Source organism: Tenrec ecaudatus, chromosome 1, assembly GCF_050624435.1.
Source record: "Tenrec ecaudatus isolate mTenEca1 chromosome 1, mTenEca1.hap1, whole genome shotgun sequence".
Lineage (NCBI taxonomy): Eukaryota > Metazoa > Chordata > Mammalia > Afrosoricida > Tenrecidae > Tenrec > Tenrec ecaudatus.
Window position 1 is genome coordinate 248,620,473 of NC_134530.1, and position 20,782 is coordinate 248,641,254.

General features: G+C 54.3%; 2 protein-coding genes across 6 annotated transcripts in view; one reads left to right on the top strand and one right to left on the bottom strand.

Annotated features, from left to right (window-relative positions):
• Window positions 1-19,458, top strand: part of EPHX1 (epoxide hydrolase 1) — a 31,919-nt gene extending 12,461 nt beyond the window's left edge. For 2 of the 4 annotated variants that reach the window (XM_075530898.1, XM_075530904.1), the window contains exons 2-10: window positions 3,587-3,661; window positions 4,634-4,826; window positions 7,492-7,672; window positions 11,739-11,966; window positions 12,486-12,615; window positions 13,596-13,801; window positions 15,817-15,925; window positions 18,243-18,368; window positions 19,112-19,458. In XM_075530898.1, the coding sequence (XP_075387013.1) occupies window positions 4,644-4,826; window positions 7,492-7,672; window positions 11,739-11,966; window positions 12,486-12,615; window positions 13,596-13,801; window positions 15,817-15,925; window positions 18,243-18,368; window positions 19,112-19,313 (1,365 nt within the window). In that variant the 5' untranslated portion in view covers window positions 3,587-3,661; window positions 4,634-4,643 and the 3' untranslated portion in view covers window positions 19,314-19,458. The remainder of the gene's footprint in view (window positions 1-3,586; window positions 3,662-4,633; window positions 4,827-7,491; window positions 7,673-11,738; window positions 11,967-12,485; window positions 12,616-13,595; window positions 13,802-15,816; window positions 15,926-18,242; window positions 18,369-19,111) is intronic. The other 2 variants (XM_075530913.1, XM_075530922.1) reach the window with 1 other exon arrangement.
• The window catches only part of TMEM63A (transmembrane protein 63A), a 43,844-nt gene continuing 36,022 nt past the window's right edge, over window positions 12,961-20,782 (bottom strand). For both annotated transcript variants that reach the window (XM_075530888.1, XM_075530877.1), the window contains one exon: window positions 12,961-20,779. In XM_075530888.1, coding sequence (XP_075387003.1) covers window positions 20,612-20,779 — 168 coding nt within the window. In that variant the 3' untranslated portion in view covers window positions 12,961-20,611. The remainder of the gene's footprint in view (window positions 20,780-20,782) is intronic.

Consider the following 20,782-nt stretch of genomic DNA (forward strand, 5'->3'; position numbering starts at 1 on the left):
CATTTGTTCCTTTGTCCCTGGTGTTTGTTGGCGCCCCTCTCCCATGTCCCAGAACTGTAGGTCCCATTGTTTTCTCTTCAGGATTGTTTATCCTACCTATCTTATATAGATCGACATAGAAGGAAATAAAGGAAAAAGCCTATAAATAGTTCCAGGTCTCTCTGTTGACCTTTATGAGTGTTTTCCCATCCAGTATGCTGAGATGCAAAGCCTTGCCCCTGGAAATCTAATTTTGGGATTCCTTGGGGACTTCATTGCGTTGTCCCCTTGCTGCTCTGTTGCCCGGGTTTGGAGAGGGTCAACCCGGGCACAGTTCCCTCACTGTGTCTCCAGTCTTACCCCCCAAAAAGCTACAGGCTGATAACTTTGAACTGGCCCTCAGGCATAACAACTGTAGTTCTGAAGTTGGAGGCCAGGTGCCCAATTTCGGCAGTTCCTGAAGACATCTTGCTCTCATCAGCAGTTGGTCACTGAAAGAATGAGCATCAGTCAGGAAGAGAACGAGGGAATTAAAGTGTTTGCACTCTCACTTCCTATCATAGGAGTCAGTTGTCTCATGCCTCACCAGGTCTCCTTCTGAGCTACGCAGCCTATCATATGATGACCAGTGTCCAGTCACAGTGAAAACCAGAGTCCCTTCCATGGCCACCAACGACGAGACATCAGACAAAAGCAAAGTCCCAATGAAGCAGAGTGATCATTTTCTTGGGGAGGGGGTCATGTCTGAAAAAAAAAAAGCTTCCTTTTGGAAAGGGTCCCTGCCACCAGCCTGACTCTTCCAGCGCATGTTTTGTCAGTGTTCTGGAAGAATGTACTAGAGAGCCCTGCCAGCAAACACACCAGTTGAATCAAGTTAACTCCTAGACCTTGGGCGGGCGGCTGAGCTCTCATTTCGGGTGCGGGCATAATGCAGCCGACACTCCCATTACGTGTCACCTTTCTTCTGAATTTTTCATGGCGTCTTCTAGCTTTGCACGCTGATGTTTCTGGGGACCAGAAGGCATTCTCCCGCCCCCCAGAAATTGATGGAGCTCTCCTTGGAAATAGGAAGGAAGGGGTGGCTAACAGAATTCTGCCCCATCAAGCTGAGAAAGTCATTTCTCGGAAGAGAGAAAAGAGGTGACCGCCCCAGGGACGTGTCCTGCAGCGTACAGCCAGAGCTATACATGTCTCAAGTCGTCCATTGTCCTCCCCAGTCGGTCCCCAGCCACGGTGTCCACCTGCTGGGCTGTTGCTGTGTGTACAGGTCTGCCCTGGTGGGCCCCCACACTGCTCTTCTTCACAGCGGAAGGGATGGAGGGGAAGGGACAGGAATGTGTGTTTGCCAAGCCTGCTTTGAGTCAGGCAATCTGCAGGTATACAGATGAGGCCATGGGTGGACAGAGAGGTCTGCTAACTTGCCCAGCTGGCACTGGAGTTTCGGGGGGTGGGGGGGTGGGACACTTGGTTAAAAGAACCAGCTGCTTACTGAGAAAGGTGGGACATTCAAGTTCACCTGAAGGCACTGCAGAAGAAAGGACGGGCCCTCTCCTGCTGACAAGCTAGCCGCTGTAAAACCCCCCCGCGAAGCAGTTGCCCTCTGACACACATGGGCCTACTGTGACCCACACAGGGTGGCCGGGAGTCAGAAGCATCTCCCAGGTGGCTGGCTGACTACATCTCACGTGAGGGGCGTGTGGCCCAGTTCAGCTAAAGGTTGGTGGAAGCTTGACCGGCCTTCTCCGTGGACCTCAGTGTCCCTTGGACCCAGCCAGGAGGAAGGCCTGGGTGGTGTGCTAGGGCCAGAGGCTGTCACCCGGGGCAGTCGATGCTGTGTGTGCACCCTGGTGGGGCCTGAGAGAGCTGAAGGGCGGGGAACGAGCTTGGGGGAGGGGTGTGCACCACACAAACACAGGAAACCCATCTTTCCCTTCTGATCCTCTCATTGCCCTGCCATGTGAGGCCAGGCCCTTGGGTGCTCTGATCCTTGCCCCAAATATAAGTGAAAAGGCAAGTCCGTTTGGCTGAGTTTGAGCTCCTTGATGTGTGGATTTGTGTGTGCCTTCCTTTGTCCTCGGCAGACAGCCCACACCCGTAGCGTGGCCTCACCCAGGGCACCCGCCTCGTGGGTCCTTTACTACGCCCACTATTAAGCCCAGATGTCAGTCTGTCACGCTGGGGTGGCGTGCATGTTTGATGATGCCAGGAACTATGCCCGCTGATATTTCAAATGCCTCTAGTGGGCGGGTGTCAGGGGAGCCTCCAGAGGAAGAAGCAGAAGAAAGGCCTGGCAGGAGAAGCCCTGTGATCCACAGCACGTTGCGGTCTGATCCGGGGCTGGAGGAGGAGCCCCGGGGGAAGGGCCCTCCTACAGTGGTGCCGCAGTGGATTCCAGCATCCCAGCTGGCAGGAAGGTGATGCCGCACGGGGTAGCACTTCAAGGGACCAACTCCACATGAAAAGGGGCCAGTCTCTGGTGGCCCATGCGCACACCGATGCAGGAAAGCCCACTTGGTCATCGGAGGTGGCTGTGAAGCCCTGCAGGGGGGCCAGGTTTGGCCACTGAGTCCCGGGCCCCTGCAGTGCCCTTGCTTTGAACCTTGACCTTGCCCCTCCCCTGAGATGGGCTGACAGACTTGCATCACCTCAGCAGTTGGCACCGTTTGCTGTGTGAAGTCCGGGGAGATAACACGCTGGCAGAGCAGCGGTGTTGGCAGGCCTACACAGGCAGATGGGATGCTGGACTGGGGGGTGGACATGGGGCCGGGGACTCTATGGACCCTAGACTGTACTGTGTGCTAAGTTTCCTGCTCCCTGCTTCCCGAGGAGGGGTCTAAGGGCAAGGATGCAGGCCTCGGGGCAGGTGGGGGCGCTGGCCCTTGGGAACTTGGGTTGGCTTGGCCCCTCTGTCTGGTTCAGAGTGCTTGTAGCTCCCTTGACACCCTTTCAACAAAGGTGCTGTTTGCTTCCATGGCATACATGCTGTCTGCTTGCTTGAGTGGTCATGGGTAGGGTGGTGCCCAGGACACAGTCCCTCCTGCCCAGGCTGACAGTCACTGCCAGGTGGACTGTGCCCCTCTGTGCCTGCTGCTGCGGGCCTCTGCTCTCCACCTCACCTCACCTCACACTCTCCCAAATGCCCCACTGACTTAAAGCCACGGCCGGCTTTCCACCACCCGGGACACGAGGAGCTGACTCCTCTCCATTATCTCACTAAGGTGGGCTCCCCAGGCCCGGGTCTCTGAGAATGAAGAGGGCTGGCGGACAGTTTCATTCCTGAGTTTCATAAACAACAAAACTATTCCCACGAAGTCGACTCTGGCCCACGGTGACCTCGTGGGTGTCCGAGTAAAGCTGTGCTCCTTAAGGTGTCCGGTGACTGATTTCTCAGCAGGGGAGTCACCAGGCCTTTCTTCTGAGGCACCTCTGAGTGCCAGCAGCTGAGCACACTAACCATGTTCACCACCCAGGGACCCGCTGCCCCTTGTTTGTTGTCATCAAGTTGATTCTGACTCAGCCACCCTGTAGGGCAGGGTAGAACTGCCTCTGCGGGTTTCCAAGGCTGCAAGTCATTATGGGAGCAGACTGCCTCATCTTTCTCCTTCAGGGCAGCTGGTGGCTTTGAACTGCTGACCTTTCAGTGACCTGCTGGGTATTTCAACCTCTCAGCTGCCAGGGCCTGGTGAGTATTCCTTCCCCCACACTAGCTAGAGGAAGAGCCTACTGCTCCAGCTGGGCATGTTGCAACTTGCTGGCAGTGCCAAGGAAACAAGACTTTCAGGTCACTTTTGAGCTTCTCAGCCCAGGGGTGTGTACGTGTGTGGGTGTATGTGTGTGTGAGCCAACCCTTTGCCCCAAATGCAAGGGCTGGGCTCACAGTGCACCCCCAGAATGCTGTGGTGGCTGAGACACGACTATGGCATAGGAGGGAGGTGACGTGGCTCTAGTCCAGGGGCGAGTCTGGACATCTAGTGTGTGGGCACAGCACATGTGAACTGCAGGACACACAGGCTCCCCTGCGAGGCCAGGGCCTGGGTTTCCAGGACAGCATCCGTGGTGGCTTGGGTGGACGTGACTCGGTGTCTCTGCCCCAGTGGGTCCTCTCTGCATGTGCCCCGACCCACCCCACGTGCTCTCTAAGGTTACCTCCCTGCGGACGTGGAAGATGAGGAGCTAGAGGACAATGCTGGCTCAGGGGCTTCCGCATATTCGGTTTCAGCTCCTCTTTCTTCCCTCTGAGAAAACAAGACTTGTCATCAGACAAATGGGGGCCAAGAGGAATGGGCCGCCCTTGTCCCTTAGATGTCCTGGGGCCGGACTCTGCTGAGTGAGAGAGAGAGAGCTCGTACCAGCAGGGGCTGGGCCACAGTCTCTGTCCTATGCCTGCCTCCGGCGGCTCCTTGTTGACAGGCTGACCCCAGCTCAAGGGCTTCCAATTCAAACAGTAGTTTCATAGCTTCTCAGGGTGCTGGGGGATTTTCCCGTTTTCTGTTGTTTCCCAATTTTTCTGTATCTGGGTATTTTAATTCAAAACTCCATCATGTCAGTGGTTGGCCGGGAGCCCCTGGGGAGGCACTTGGTGCCTCTGGCCCTACGGTTGGGGCCCCCAGGTGGTCTCTGTTGCTGATGGCGTCTCTTCTCTCTCCACCCCCAGCTCAGGAGTCATGTGGCTGGAGATCCTCCTCGCCTCCGTGCTGGGCTTTGCCATCTACTGGTTTCTCTCTCGGGACAAGGAAGAAACCTTGCCCCTTGAGTCTGGCTGGTGGGGGCCGGGCACGAAGCCCAGTGCCGGGGAAGACGAGAGCATCCGCCCCTTCAAGGTGGAAACATCTGACCAGGAAATCCAGGTAGGCCGACTTTCCCGGGTGTGGAAGGCCTACAGAGCGGGGGAGGGAAGGTGCATCCCTGCCGTTTCTCTGATCGGGCCTGGGGCTGGAAGCTTCGAAGTAGACTCCCCTCTCGAGTGTGTCAGCATATCTCCCTCTGAGCAGGCACAGCCTCTCCAGAAAGGAGCCCCTAGCTTGCCTCCTTCCCCTCCTCCACATGCCCCATTGGCGCAGGACAAGGCTGCAAATCCCCCTCCCCAAGCCCAGCACTGCCAGGTGGGCACAATTCAGGGCATCACAGAAAGCATGTTTTCACCTCTTCACTTCCGCTGCCCCAGCCCCGGCCTGAAACCTGGGGAGTGACCTTATCGGAGAAAGTGAGCAACCTCTGTAGGTCCCCAGTGAAGGGGGGAGGGGGGACAAAGAACAAACTCCCTTCCATTGAATCCATTCCCACTCATAGGGGACCCTACAGGACAGAGTCGACCTGCCCTTGTGGGTTTTTGTGACTGCAACTCTTGACAGGAGTAGAAAATCTCATCTGTCTCCCTCAGAGAGGCTGGTGGTTTCGAGCTCCCGACCTTGTAGTTAGCAGCCCAGCGCCTACCCTATCACACCAGCAGGGCTCCTAGCAGAGTGGGGCAGTGCCAGCTGGCATCAGCGCTGGAGCACTGAGAAGGCAGGGCCAGTCTCAGCTGTGCACCTTGGGGGTGTGTGTCCAGCTGTTGGCGATCGTGGTCAGCCCCTACAGTAACCCCGCGGGGTGGGAATTTCCACATTTTGTCCATGCAGAACTGAAGCCTGGATGCGTAAAAGCACACCATCTAAGGTGACTGCCTGAATAAGCCGAATGGCTTGACCTCCGTCCTGCCTCACTCCCAAGCCAAGCCGCTGGCCTCTCTTAGCATAGGGCTGGGGCTCCAGAGGGTCGCCTTGTGGGGAGCTTGAGTGGAGTACCCAATCCTGAGGGTGGAGAGAGGAAGAAGGAGAGGTCCTTCTTAAATAGCATGTCGTCCAACCAAACCAAGCCCAAGCCCACTGCCGCCAAGTTCATTCCTCCATATAAACTTAGGGCCCCAGAGGACAGAGTGGAACTGGCCCACAGGGCTCCAAGGCAGCGTCTTTCCCCTGAGGTGGTCATAACTGCTTTCTTTGGAAGTAGATCACCAGGCCTTCCTTGAGCCAACCTTTCGGTTAGCAGCGGAGCGCAGTACCCATCTGCCCCGCCCAGCGACTCCCTGCTGGATGCATACGCTTGCTGAGACTCGGCCCGCTCCTGTGCCAGCCTCACAATGGTTCCCATGTTTGAATTCATCCGCGCAGCCGCTGGGTCAACCCAGCCTGACGAGGGTCTTCCTCTTTCTTACTGCCCCTCGGCGTCCTCAAGCTGGGTGCCCTTCCCCGGGGACTGGTCTGTCCTGGGGACTGGTCTGTCCTGGCGGCAGGTCCAAAGTCAATGAGCTGAGGTCTCCCCAGTGCTCGCCTCTAAGGAGCCGCTGGCCCTGCTTCGAGGCAGGTGGGCCTGTTCTTCCGGCAGTCACGGTACCGTCGGTGTTCGGATGGCATTGATTCTTCCTCCTTGCTCCTCACGCAGCGTCCAACTTTCAGGAGCATAGGAGGCGGTTGACGATACCCCGGCTTGGGTCGGGGCACCTGGGTCTTCAAAACAACATCCCTGCTTTTCAACGCAGGAAAGAGGTCTCGTGCCGTAGATTTTCCCAGTTCAGCGTGTCATTTGACTGCTTGGCTGCCCCTTCCGTGAGCTTAGGTACATTAAAGATGCGTGCCCACGCTGGCTCCTCCAACGATTGGGCGGGACTGCCTCGAACACTTGTTCAATGAGCTACGGTACCGGATGGGTAATTGTGGACAAGCCCGGGTGCCCCCGCGGGTCCCCACTAAGCAGCCAAACACAGGAAGAGATTTTCGCCGACAGCCCGTGGTGCTTTCTGAGCCCCGCCCGGGAGGTGGGCTTTCAGGACCTGGCAATGGGAGACCACCACATCCCAGTCCCAGTCCCCAGCGAACTAGGCATGAGTCCCCAAAACGCACATCCCAGAGGGTACCTACTTCCTACTGTCCCACCCAGGACAGCCCAGACGGCATTCAGCCCAACTCCCTGGCAAGTAACGCCCGCGCTCAGGCCTTGAACCTGAAGAAGTCCCATGAACACTGATATTTTTGATGAATTGTTTTCTACTGCTACATGAAATTCATTAGCCAGCGACCCCTTAGGCTGACCTCATTTAATGAGTATCTGAGAGTCGCTGACTGCCTGGTAACTCGGGTCAAATATTTGTAATTGCTCTTGAAGAGTTACTTTCTATTTTAAGCTGTGTGTATATTTAAGCTATATGTCGGGCTGTGTTTTCTCACTGGCCTAGGCTGCATAACTGAGCTAAGCATACGCTGCCGGCGTCTCCCGTTGGTTCACCTAAAGAAGCCTGCCCCGTCGTTGGCAGAGTAAAGGGATTGACGGATCTGTTCTCCTTATTTTAGGGGAGGGGGGCCACTCGTGTGTGCTTGAAGCAGAATGTGGGTGATACGCTGACCCCAAGGACAAGTGCGCAGGCCTGCCGCCCTTCAGCCTCCCAGGGGAACTTGTGGGAGGCCACCGCTGCAGCGCTAGGGGGGCTGCCAGCCTTCCCAGGCGGTCGGTCCCTTAACCTGTGGCCCACCCCTGCAGGACTTACACTGGAGGCTGGATAAGAACCGCCTCAGCCCGCCACTGGAGGACAGCGGCTTCCACTACGGCTTCAACGCCAACTACATGAAAACAGTCATCTCCTACTGGAAGGACGTGTTCGACTGGCGGAAGCAGGTGGAGGTTCTCAACAGATACCCTCACTTCAAGACGAAGATCGAAGGTAAGCTTCCAGCCCGCCGGCTGCAGGGCCAGCTGCACGTGGCTCTGCGTCCACGCTGGGCATGCCGAGAATCGACACAGACAGTCAGTCGTTAGAACTGAAAACAGTTGTCCAAAGAGGGCAAGAGTGGGGCGGGAGGCAGGGGGAGACGAACCTGCCGTTGAGTTGATTGGACTCCAAGCACCCCTTTGTAGCGTTTCCAAGACTGTAAATCTCCACAGACGCAGGCAGCCCCATCTCTCGCCTGATATAAATTGGAGCCCTACCCAAACACAAGACAGTGCCAATTCGCAATACACCCAGCGGCCCTCACAACTAGACGGCAAGATGTAGGCTTGGAAACTCACAGGGGCGGTTCTAACTTAGCTTGACAGGGTTGCTGTACATTGGGATCGACTTGATAGCAGAACTGATTGTACACACAAGCATTTATAGATACAGAGATAAGGTGAAGGCGGACCGCAGTCCAGTAACTAACTCTCTTTTGGAGAGGCTGGAGATGCTCTGGGTCTGCTCGTGGATGGGTTCACCCTTCTCACTGGTTTGGAGTCTGTGGTAGGAGCTTCGTCGTGGGTCAGGGTCCCGAGGCCAGTGGCCCTGTCCAATTGCAGCGTCTGCGTGCATGTGCCAACTGTACCTCAGGCTGTCCCTCATCTGTGCTGGTTGAGAAGGAAACATTTGCAGAGGTGACCCCAAGGTCATTTGGGATTGGGTAATCAAATCATCAGTAGAAATGTCTCGTAACCCCAGAAAGATTTAGAATGGAGCATGGAAAGCCGAGTAAGGACACGAAACCCACACTGGTGCTTAATGATGTTGAAATGGTGCATGTTTGGAATTTCAACTACAAAAGAATTTGGCCTTTTCCAGGTAACGGATTAGACTTGAGGGTTCTGCTTTCAAAGGTGTGATTGAGTCAGGGATGTAGACTTGTGATTTAAAAAATACTTTTATTGGGGGCTCTTAAATCTCTTATTACAATCCATACATTCATCCAGTGTGTCAAGCACATCTGCACGTAGGCCGCTACCATTTTCAAAGCATTCTTTTCCCACTTGAGCCCCTGATAACAGCTCCCCATTTTTCCCCTTCCCTCCCCTGCCTGCCCTTCCTCACGAACCCTTGATAAGTTACAGAATAAAAAAAAAAGTTACAGATTATTTTTCGCATATCTTACATCATCCTCCATCACCCCTCACCCACTTTTCCATTGTTTGTCCCCCTGAGAGGGGGTTCTAGCTGGATCCTTGTGATCGGTTTCCCTTTTCTCCCCCCACCCTCTCCTAATCCTCCTGGTATTTCTACTCTCCTTGTTTTCCCTGAGGGGTTTAATCTATCCTGGATTCCCTGTGTTGCGGGCTGACTTGTGATCTTATGTAGAAATATTTCTGAGTTTATGTGCAATGCTGAAATATTTTAGCCTTATATTATACATGCAATTTAACAGAACTCTAGGAATCACTTGAAGTCTGCGAAAGGTTCATCGGTCTGTCAGATCAGCTACGATTTTTTACAAAAGGAAATTGAAATCATAAATATAGTTGGCAGGCTTTAAAGGAGTGTCATCAAGCGAGTTGATAAATGCAAGCACCTATGAGCCAAAGGTCCTAGAGCGCGCCCGTCAACATTTTATAGACGTATATGTGTAGGATAAAGATTGTAAGCTGCATGCTTAGAGAACTGGGTCTTCTTCCTTTTTGCGTTCTTCACCGTGCTTTACTTGAAAGTTTACAGAGCAGATGGGATTCCAGTCGGTGCCGTGGATCGCGGAGCCCCGGGTCACAGCACTTTTCCACTTGCTCCCTGCCTTTCCTGGTCCCGTTCCACCTGCGCTTCTGCCCCTTCCTGCCCAGCTGTAGCCCTGCACAAAGCTGCCCCTTGGCTCACCTGCGGTTGACTGGTCTCAGGAGCCTATCCTCCCTGGCGTGAGGTTCACCTTCGAGGCCTGTGGCTCAAAGGAGTGAGTTTAGTTCCAGGCCTGGGTGGGGGGAGAGGGGGAAGGTGTCAAGTGCCCTAGTCTGAGGTTCCACAAGTCTTCATCAGCCTGGAATTTTTTGTTTTTATGACTCTTGGGTTTCCTTCCACACTTTTCTCCCACTCTATTGAGGATCCTCTGTTGTGACCTCTTTTATGTAGCCCCCAGCAGGGGTTGCCAGGCACAGTTTAGTTCTGGTTGTAAGGTGGTGGAGGTGCGGGTTGACATGGTCGGCGGGGGGGGGGGGGGGGGGGGGGGGGGGGGGGCTCACTGTGTCCTGGCATCTTTGATCTTTGTCCCTCTTTGCCGCTGATAAGGAGAGAGTGATAGTCACACCAAGCTACTCACCAAAGTCGTCTGGATTTCACCCAGCCCAGCTGCCGTGGGGATTCTTTGTCTTTGATCGGGATATGTCTTGGCAATCTTCTTTTGGCGTCTGTCCTATTTGGGGTTCTGAACATGTATCTTCTGATCCTTCGTGATATTAGAGTTTCTTCCAACAAAGATTTTGCAATTTTCTCAATGCCCCTTTTAAAAAAGTCTATCCCTGTTCTGGAATTCCAGTCATACGTAAGTATCCTCTCAGTAGCGACCTGCATAGTTTTGGAACTTTATTTCTTACCGTTTGTCCAACATATTGATAGTAAGAAATCTGTTTTCAATTTCACAGGTCTGGCTTCCATCGTTTATATTTTTTTGTCTTACAATGAGCTCTTTATTTTGGAAATTTCAGTGTTAATCTTCACAGTTTCTACTAGTTACTTTTGTACTGTCTCTAATTGTCAGTTGATTTTGTTGGTTCATCCCTACAGTGTTTTCTCATTTCTCTTAAGGGGTCGGTGGTGGGGGTGGGGGGGCAGGGTGTTACCTGCAGCACTGTGCAAAGGGAACCTGCTGAGCTGATTCCGCCTGGGCGACCCCGTGTGCTAGACTAGAGCAGCTGCTCCGTAAGATTCAGGCTTTTCTTGTGGGGCCCAGCTCAGTGAGCCTGAACAACCAACCTTTCTGTCAATCGTTGAGCACAACTCCTCTGCGCCTTACTAGCTTGGGGACCAATGACAAAAACCAATAGCTTTAACCCCTCACCACATTACAAAACCAATAAAATATGTGACTGTCAGCGGAGCCAGCCCCCAACAAATCATCACAGGTCCGGTAGGTGCAATTGTACAGCAATAATAAGTAAAGGTTATAGTAAGTCATAGAGGAGCAGAGAGATTGAAATAATGGAGTCGGACACATTTCATGGTAGCATGCTCACCTCAGCTCCTCTTGGTGGTACACGTGGAGATGGGAGATGAGAGGGCAGGAGAGAGCGTGATTTATTGCTAACCAAGGCTTACATATCTTTGGGGAGTATGCATGCCTCCTAAGTACAGATAAAGACATACGTCACAGGAAGGGGTTGTACAATAGGCAATACAGGCAATAGGAGGGGGATATACAATGGGCAAAAGCGTAACAGGAAGGGGATGAGCTAGAGGTGTACACATAATAGGAAGGGGAGGGACTAGAGGTGTACATGTGACAAGAAGGGCGGACCCTAGATTCATGATGGCGGCCTAACCTTGATCACCCTTGAGTGGGCTTGACCTCCCTGTGCTTTCCTACAAGGAAACAATCTTCTACTATCCTTATCAGAAGGGAGTGGGCCCTACTTCGGGTGAGACAGACTATACAGTCCGATTGCTCTAGATTGATAACCCTTAGGGAGAATACCCTCTGACCTACTTTCGTTGACCTCTAAGTGTAGTCATTTACATGTGTAGCAAGCAGTTAGGTTTGGCATGTATTTGGGGGAGACAACTTGGGATAAATCTTTCTGTATCCCACATGTGACTACTCGTCAGAAAAATGAGTCACGACAACAAATAAGCACTTCATTAGGAGGGGGAATAAAAACAGACAAAGGGCAAAAAGAATCCTGCAGCCCTGGTAAGAAAGGCGGCATGTGACAAGAAAATGTGCCTCCCTCGCAGGGTTGCTGTGCCAGCGACTGGCACCGAGGTGCAGTGTAGTCCAATGTTGCCATGAGAGAGGCCACGGTTGGAGTGGGCGTTAACAGGAGCCCCCTCCCTCTCTCTCCCCCAGGTCTGGACATCCACTTCATCCACGTGAAGCCCCCACAGCTGCCTGCAGGCCGCACCCCGAAACCTCTGCTGATGGTGCATGGCTGGCCCGGCTCCTTCTACGAGTTTTATAAGATCATCCCTTTCCTGACTGACCCCAAGAATCACGGCCTGAGCGACGAGCATGTTTTTGAAGTCATCTGCCCTTCCATTCCAGGCTATGGCTTCTCAGAGGCATCCTCCAAGAAGGGTAAGGGCAGCGGGAGGCACTGTGCCCACTCGGCCTTCACCCAGATTGGACACGTCTCCCATCAGGAGGAGGCAGGGTATCGGCTGGGCCTGAGAATGCTAGAAAAGGGGGACTGGCACGGAGGTCCAGGGGCATCCAGGAGACACTTGATTATGCAAAGGGAGGGGGAGGGACCTAGTAGTGCAGTTCGGGGCCTAGACGTTTAATTCCCACTCAAGGCAGGTCTGCGTCTGGGCTCAAGACTGTTCCAGGCTGGCAAAGCTGAGCAAACCCCACTGTTAAGTGGGTATGGGCCCTTGAGCAGGAGAAAGGCTGTCCCTCACAGCTCCCTCCACAGAGATAGGCCAGGCCAGGACCCTGCACATGCTCCTAACCCCACCCCTTACCTTTGCCAGGTGAGCCCTAGTATTCTAACCTGCTGCAGACTGCGTTTATCTCCACCTGAGGGGCTCCACAGGGCCCCTGGAGGCCTAAGGTGTGACCTCCCTGGGGTGTGCTCTTCTTCCTCCTCCCAACCAGGCTTGGGTTCTGTGGCCACCGCCAGGATCTTTTACAAGCTGATGCTGCGACTGGGCTTCCAGGAGTTCTACGCTCAAGGCGGGGACTGGGGCTCCCTGATCTGCACCAACTTGGCTCAGATGGCACCCAGGTGAGGGTCGCTTTCAAGTGTGTGTGCATCTAAGGAGTGGTGCTCTGTGCTGTGCTGGAGCCACGTAGACATAACACCCTACACACACACACACACACACACACACCCTTCTCACACACACACCCTTCTCACACACACACCCTTCTCACACACACACCCTTCTCACACACACACCCTTCTCACACACACACCCTTCTCACACACACACCCTTCTCACACACATACCCTACAGACACACATACCCTAGACACACACACCCTACATACATACACACACATCCCCTATCACATGCATGCACGTACCCCCAACATGCACCCCCTACACTCACCCCCTACATGCACCCCTACACACCCTACATAACATACACACGCCCTACATGTGTGTGCATGTACATACACCACACACTCCCTACATATACCCTATTTACACACACCCTACATACACACACCCCACATACATACACACCTTACATATATACACACAAATACCACATACACACCCTACACACATATCCCTCCACACACATCCCTACACACACACACCCATACACATCCCTATATACACCCCCACACACGCTATATCCATATACCCTACACACAGCACATACACACTATTCACACACACTCAATACACACGCATACAGACACACCCTAGACGTGTACACACAGACTCCAGGCCCACCCAGACAGGGCAGAGGTGGAGAGTAACCATCATTCAGCTGAGCCAGGTCCCTTTAACCAGGGTCCTTCCTCCAGGTGCTGTCACACGGCGCTGGTGACGCTGTGCCAGGTGCCTGGGCAGAGAGGTACACTCAGGGTTGGGTCTGATGAGCCAAACCCTGGGAGAGACATTCTGCACCTTTCCCCAACCCGTTTCAAACTCTAGTGGCCACCCCAGAGGGGCAGAGGTGGAGGGGACTGGCATGGCCCCCCTCATCTCTGCCGCCCGTGTACTCATTGCACCCTTCTTTCTGCCCTCAGGCACGTGAAAGGCCTGCACGTGAACATGGCTTTTGTTTTAAAAAATTCCTTCTTCCTGACCGTTTTGCTGGGCCCGAGATTCCGGAGGCTTTTTAGCTACACCGAGAGGGACGCAGAGCTTCTGTTCCCCTTCAAGAAGGTCTTTCACAGCATGGTGAGAGAGAGCGGCTACATGCACATCCAGGCCACCAAGCCAGACACTGTGGGTGAGTTTGCATGGCAGGCGGCCTTTCCTCACGTCCCCCCATGGCCATTCTATCAACAAGTCACACAGCCATGTAAATAAGGCTCACTCCGGGGCCCAAAACCTTTTCAGGGAACTCCAAGCCCTTCTGACCCATGAACTGCATTTTCTAGAAGCAAGTTTATAATGGTCAGCAAATTCCCAGGCCCACCAACCTCGACTTAGCTGGCTATTTATAGTGGCATAGACCACCCCCCTCCTGTTTCAGGAAGAAGCCCCCGAGGCAGAGCTGGGGCTTGTGGGGGTGGGGCCCCACTAGAGGAAAGGGAGAAGCTGCCTGCCCCTGGAGGCGGGGAGGGGGCTCGGACGTTCCTGTGACAGTGGGTGTAACTGAATAATGAGCACTTTCAAAGATCTACTTTAGCTCTAGTTAATAAAGGAACTTGTAAAAAAATGTAAATGGTTCCAAAGCAATTGGGAACACTGAAGTCCATTTGCTCACAGATTCAGAACCGGGCCAAACCCAACAGGGTGTCGGCCTCAGTTGTATCTCCACTGGACAAACTCCATTTGCTTTTCCATGAACAGGAATCATTTGCATGACTGCAATTTACAGAGCTGTAAACTAGCTTTAAGACCAGGGAAGAGGAGACAGGGTCCCAGTAGAATCAAGAAGCCCCAGAAGGGCCCACTAGAAAACAGAATCCCACTGAAAGGTGTCCTTCTCTTGCCCATTTCAGAACATTTGACAGTTTCCATAAAAGCCCCTTCCTCACATTTGTGAGACAGCCCATAAGAACAACACTCGATAAAACATTGATAAAATAGTGGTGACACACTGGGCTGCTAACTGCAAGCCCAGCAGTTCAAAACCACCAGCTGCTCCCTGGGAACAAGATGGGCTTTCTACTCTCGTCAAGAGTTAGTCTTAGTTTTTTAAAAAAAGAGTTATAGTCTTGGAAATTCAGAGGCTGCCCTGTCCTGTCCTATAGGGTCACTGAGTTGGCATTCGCTTGATGGCAGAGACCGAGTCTCTGATTATATTAGTAATCCATCTTCCTTGTACAAACATGGGGGGGGGGTGGATTGGCACAGAATAGAAAGGACGATTTCACCATACCCTCTGCTCCCTTCCAAGCCCTCTCCTCTCTGAGTCTTCAAAAGAACTGGCTGTTCTTGTTGGTGGATTTTCACACGTGGACCACGGAGCAGTTCACGCCAGGAACACCATGTTCCATCTTCCCAGAAGCCCCCTGGGCCTGCTCTCAGGCCTGCTCCCCTCCCAGCCTCTAACGGAGATCTCCATTTTGTTAATTTCCACACTTGGTCTGAGTGGAGATGAGCGTGTGCATTCGTTCTCCAGGGCCCAGCTGCCTTTGCTCAGAACTGTGGGTGAGAGTTTGCTGTGGCCCCAGCCATTTGGAATGATTGCTTACCATTTTAGTGGATGGGCATATTTGTTTGTCGCTATGTGTAGTTAAAACATTTTCCATTTTAACATTTTTTGTAATGTGTACAATTCAGTGACACTGAATGTTGGGCACACTGGTCAACCATGACCACTCTGTTCAAGAAGCTCAGTGGCCCCTGAGCAGGGCATCTGCCTCCCAGTCCCCCTTCCACCCACCCCTGTGTTTTTAACTGATACCTTGCTTTGGACTTTTGGGTCACTTTTCATTTGTCACGGATTACAGCATAAAGACTTTAAAAAAAGAAGAATCTCCCAAACCCATTTTTTAAAAATAGCATCTATACACATTTCTCTTTTGGGTCTCACAAAACCCAGAGCCCTATAGCCTTCGATTTGAAGGAAGCTGCTGCTTTGTGTGCCAGTGACTGCCAGGAAGTAGTGGTGAGAGGGGTGTGTGTGTGGGGGGGGGGGTGTCTATTATCTCTTCAGGTGGAGATTGAGAGCTAAAGAAGGGGGAGTGCGTGAGTCCCTAAGTGTCAGGGCAGAGCAAGCCTGGTTTCTGGCCATGGCCGTCTGTGGGATCAGCCTCATCCCTGTCTGAGCGCTCCCTGCTCCTGCCTACCCAGGCTGCGCCCTGAATGACTCCCCTGTCGGGCTGGCTGCCTACATTCTGGAGAAGTTTTCCACCTGGACCAATTCCGAATTCCGAAACCTGGAAGATGGAGGCCTGGAAAGGTGAGGGGTACCCCCCCCCAATATATAAACTCACTCCTGCTGGGGAGGCCCCACCCCCCAAATCCCCACAGCCACCCTCTTCTCAAGTCTGGTTGCTTTGTCTTAGGGAGTGGGTGAGGGGGGTGGATTAAGTAGCCCCTCCCCAACTTTGCCCCCTTAGCTGGGGGACAGAGAAGCCTGACTCTAGGCTCACAGCCCAAGCCTGTTGCCCATAGGCCACCACCCTGTTTGCTAAGCAGCCACCTCCTGAGGTCCCAGGACAGAGTTTGCCCTCTGAGAGCCTGGGACTCAGCCACAGCCACTCACTCTGGAAGCCCAGCCTGAGGTCAGCCAGCAGCAGAGCTGGAGGGCTGTCTCATCCCCCTGAATCTTCAAAGGCTGCGTCTCCACAGAGCAGGGACTCCCGGGACCCTGGCCGAACTCCGGCTTCACCCAGGTCACCTCGCCACCATCTGCAGGCCCACCCCGTTCTCTATTCCTCCAGTGATGTCCAGAGCACCAGGGTCCTGGGGCAGAGATAGAAGTGAGATGGATTTGTTTTCGGCCATGATCTAATCACCCAGAACAGTGGTAGGCAGACAGGAAGTGCTCAGTAAATATTTGTTGAATGAGTGAATTCTAGACTAGACTACAGACACATGCAAAGGGCTGTGGGCATCTAGAGGAAGGAGGATGGACTGGACTGAAGAACGGAGAAGGGAGGTAGGCGGGAGGATCTATTTGGGCTTTGAGGAGTGAGTAGGAGTTTGTCACTGGGAGAAGGAAGTGTAGGGAAAGGGATGGGCAGAAGCAGACTGACTGGAGCCATGATAAAGCAGGGTGTGCTTGGAAAGGCGGAGCAGCACAGTGAGGGGCGGCCACAAGGACACAAATCCCAGAGCAGCTGCCCCCACCGGGCTGCCTCTGGCAGCTCCTACCCCGGAGAACCAATGCTCAGACCAGGCGCAGACTAGATGAGGTCCCTCTGAGTGCCGCCCAGGGACAAAAATGGCTATTGTGATCATTTTTCAAACCGTGGTCAGAGACCAAGGCGAGGGACGCACAACTTGCTCACTGAGAGGCGGTTCAGAGAATTGAAATGGGTGTGACCATGTCAGTGTCTGTGGCCAGTTTCCGTCCGGTCACGAGGTGGCTACTGTCTCTTGTGGCACCGCCGAGAGCTGCTCTTGGGGGAGCCTCGGGGTGGGAGAGGAGGGACTGAGGGCGAGAGAAGAGTCCTGGGAAGATGCGGCTGCCTCTCCCCACATGTTCGGAATTACCGTCAGTGCCAGCCTCTGCGCCACCAGCCCCCCCCCCCACCATCTCCATTGGTTGCAAGTTTAGCTGAAGATAAAACTGATCAGCATCTGAATAGTTGAAGCCAACAAGTCATGCAGCGGTGGGCTGATTGGGGCTGAACTGGCTTTGAGTGCATGGTTAGATGGATAGAGCAAGGCAGGGGGACCAGCCCACGCTATCATCCGGGCAGAAGACAGTGGGATGGGCTTGGGGGAGGGAGTAACTGAGCATGGATCTGCTAGAGGGCACACAGTGGGACCAAGGTTTCCCACAATGCTTCAGGGCAGAGATCCTCTCAGCCAGCTGGGAATGGAAGCAGAGTGGAACCTGTGTGTCTGCGTGTGTGTGCATGTCTGTGCATGGCAGGTGGGGGAGGGGCATAGTATAAGAGCATGCTCATTGGTGCTGTAGGCTGGCCTGGTTAGATGTCCACTTGGTAATGGACTCAGCTAGAACTCAGCAGGTGAGGGGACTGTCTTAGAAGAAACCATGTCCACTGGGCCCTCAGTAGAGGTAGTCTGAATGCAGGCAGCCTCCTGTCTCCTGAGGGGGCCTGGGGAACGGCAGCCACTTCAGGTGGCAGAGGTGCGGGGGCAAGGCGCAGTCGGGCAGGATGGAGGGGAGGCCAGGATGGAGGGGAGGCGGGTGGGAAGGTCTTCAGTTGGGGTAACATGAGATGGGGTGGTAGAAGGAGCAGGTGACTGACAGCTGGGCCCAAGGAAGCAGATGAACTGGTTGGGGGAGGGGTGAGGTTTGAGCAATACGTCCCTTGAGCCAGGAGACTTGGGAGTCAGGGAGGGAGGCAGCAGGGCAGGGGGTTGGGGGCATGCGCTTCCCAATGGCCCTAGATTTCCTCAAAGAGAGGCAGCAAGGAGGCAGGAGGTGATGGGGTAAGCACAGTCGCCCACATCAGCAGTCAGCCCCGAAGCATGGGAAAACTACAGAAGCGCTTCATCAGGCTGGGGCAGGAGGGAGCCAGCGGCCACTGGTCCTGCCCCTGGTGCTGAGTGGGGGGGCTTCCTGTTCCTGACCATCCCAGGAAATTCTCCCTGGATGACCTGCTAACCAACATCATGCTGTACTGGACAACTGGGACCATCGTCTCCTCCCAGCGCTTCTACAAGGAGAACTTGGGCCAGGGCTTGAACAGCCAGCCGCATGACCGGTGAGCTTGGAGTGGTGGTGGTTGGGGGGAAGGGTCTTGACCTCAACAAGAGGCCTGTGGTGGTGGGAACAATCCCGCTTGGGCCAGCTCCTGCCTGTGGGGTGCACAGAGAGGCTGTGCTGTTGGGGAGCTGGGAGCATACCTGTGTCCTTCCAACTAGCTCTTGAATGTTCCTCTAGGGTCAGGATGCTGGGCTATCTCTTGCCCTCCTATTGGGGGGGGGTCTCCCTCATTGCTAAACCATACCTGGAGCCCCTGCGGGAAGCAAAGTGAGGAGCAGAGGGCTGGCCCACCTTCACCCCCAGGGGAAAAGAAAGGCCCTTCCATTTCACTGCCATGGGGTTGGTTCTAACCCAGTGTGCCTGTACATCAGTAGGATGGGGTTTCAATAGTTGTTACTCTTTAAAATTTTTATTAAGAGATCATTTTATTGGGGACTCTTACATCAATGGTATCAACCATATTTGTACATATGCTGCCATCATTCTTTTCTAGACACTTTCTATTGATCCCTTGGTATCAATTCTTCCCACCCTTGTGACCCCTTGATAAATTATAAATGGGTGTAAATCTTAACAGGTTGTCATTCTCCCTCTGAGCAGTCCGACGCTTAACCCTCTGCACCACCACATGGGTCTTTGGGGAGAGACCGTGAAAACTCAGGGGCCAACGAGCTGGTCCTGCTGTGGGAGATTGCTGCGCAGCCTCATCCTCAGCCAACCCTTTGCTTCCCCTCTCTCCAGGATGAAGGTCTGGGTGCCCACAGGCTTTGCAGCCTTCCCTTGTGAGTTAATACATGCCCCGGAAAGCCTGGTGAGGTTCAAGTTTCCCAAACTGCTCACCTATTCCTTCATGCCCCGCGGGGGCCACTTCGCCGCCTTCGAGGAGCCGGAGCTGCTGGCCCAGGACATCCGCAAGTTTGTGGGAGCCGTGGAGAGACAGTAACTTCCGTGATTCCCCTGCCAGGGAGGAGGGCCCCCTTTCCCAAGGAATGAGTTTGTATCCTTCCCTGCCCATGCTGGGATCCCCATACCCACCCTTGCCACACAGGGTAGCAACCATGACTTGGATAATACAATTTAAGATTTTACTTCTCAGTGACATGCATGGCCATTGCTACCGGTACGAACTGGCGGGTCTCCAGCCTGCTCTGGGAAGGGGGTCCCACTGGGGCCCGGGGCAGAGTTGCCTCATGACACACCCACCTCCATCTCCTCACAGGTGCATGCACGGACAACTTGGGGGGGAGAGTCTGAGTGAGGACCCTAAGAGGGTGCACAGCTGTGAGGAGGGCCCCCACTTTAGGCCTCATCACCCAAACACTGGCCCACCTATGGTGAACAAGTCCAGAGCTGGTCTGAGGGCCTGAAACATCAACTTGGGCCTCTGTCGCCACCTGGAGGCCAGAGCTGAGAAGTGCCTCGGGAGCAAGTCCAGCGTGTGGCCCTAGCAGAGATCCTGCAGGAGGAGCAAAGGGGCTGACAGGGGTCCTTCCAGCTCCAGAGGCAGCCTGAGCCCCACACGGAGTCCTGAAAGGACAGGCGGCTGGCTCTCAGCAGTCTGCTCAAATGGGCACTGTTGACCAGCTCCTTGTCCCTGTGGTGACCCCAATGCCTCCAGAACAGCACTAGCAACATGGTTTGAAAATGAAACCACCCAGACACGGGATGACACCGCGGGCGGTGGCGGTGTGCACACAGCTGACTCCCGGGCAGCTTCCAGGGGAGGGGGCTATGAATGGTGGAGGACAAGGACGGGGAGTTAGACTGAGCCTGCTATCCCATCCACTCCCCACCGCGGACAGTAGCGCTCATCATTACGTGTGGGATGGTGGAACGCACGTTCAAGTGTCCAGAGACAATGTCGCCTGGTGACAGTACCCTCGAGAGCCACCAGGGTAATGGTTCTGGGGGACATTGCAACACACGATCTTGGCTTAAAAAACCCACTAGGAACATCATTTCAGCTAGGGGCAGTGGGAAGCTTGTGCCCGAGAAGGCCTGGGGAACAGGTGAGGTAGAGAGCTTCAGTATACTTCTGCTACCCCGGGCCCACAGATACCACCTGCTGGCCTGCAGCCAGTGTCCCAAACCCATTCCCACACAGCCAGGGGCCTGACCCCAACCTTCCTGAGTCCACCTTTCCAGGACAGCAGAGTGGTACGGTGGGGGTGGAGGTCCTGAAACCTCTTCTGCTCCTGTGTCCTCCTGGCTCCCAACTCTGCTCCTCTGGGAAGTTTGCCCTCAGGCCTCCTGGTAGGAGGTGGCCACACTGTCCTCCGGGCTCCGGGCCAGGTCCTGCCCTGGGAGAGCCCCACTGATGTTGCGAATCGCACCGTAGGTCTGCTGCTGCTGCGGGGACAGCGCTGTCCTCTCCGAGGCCAAGCCATTCAGAATTCGCGGCACGTATGGCTG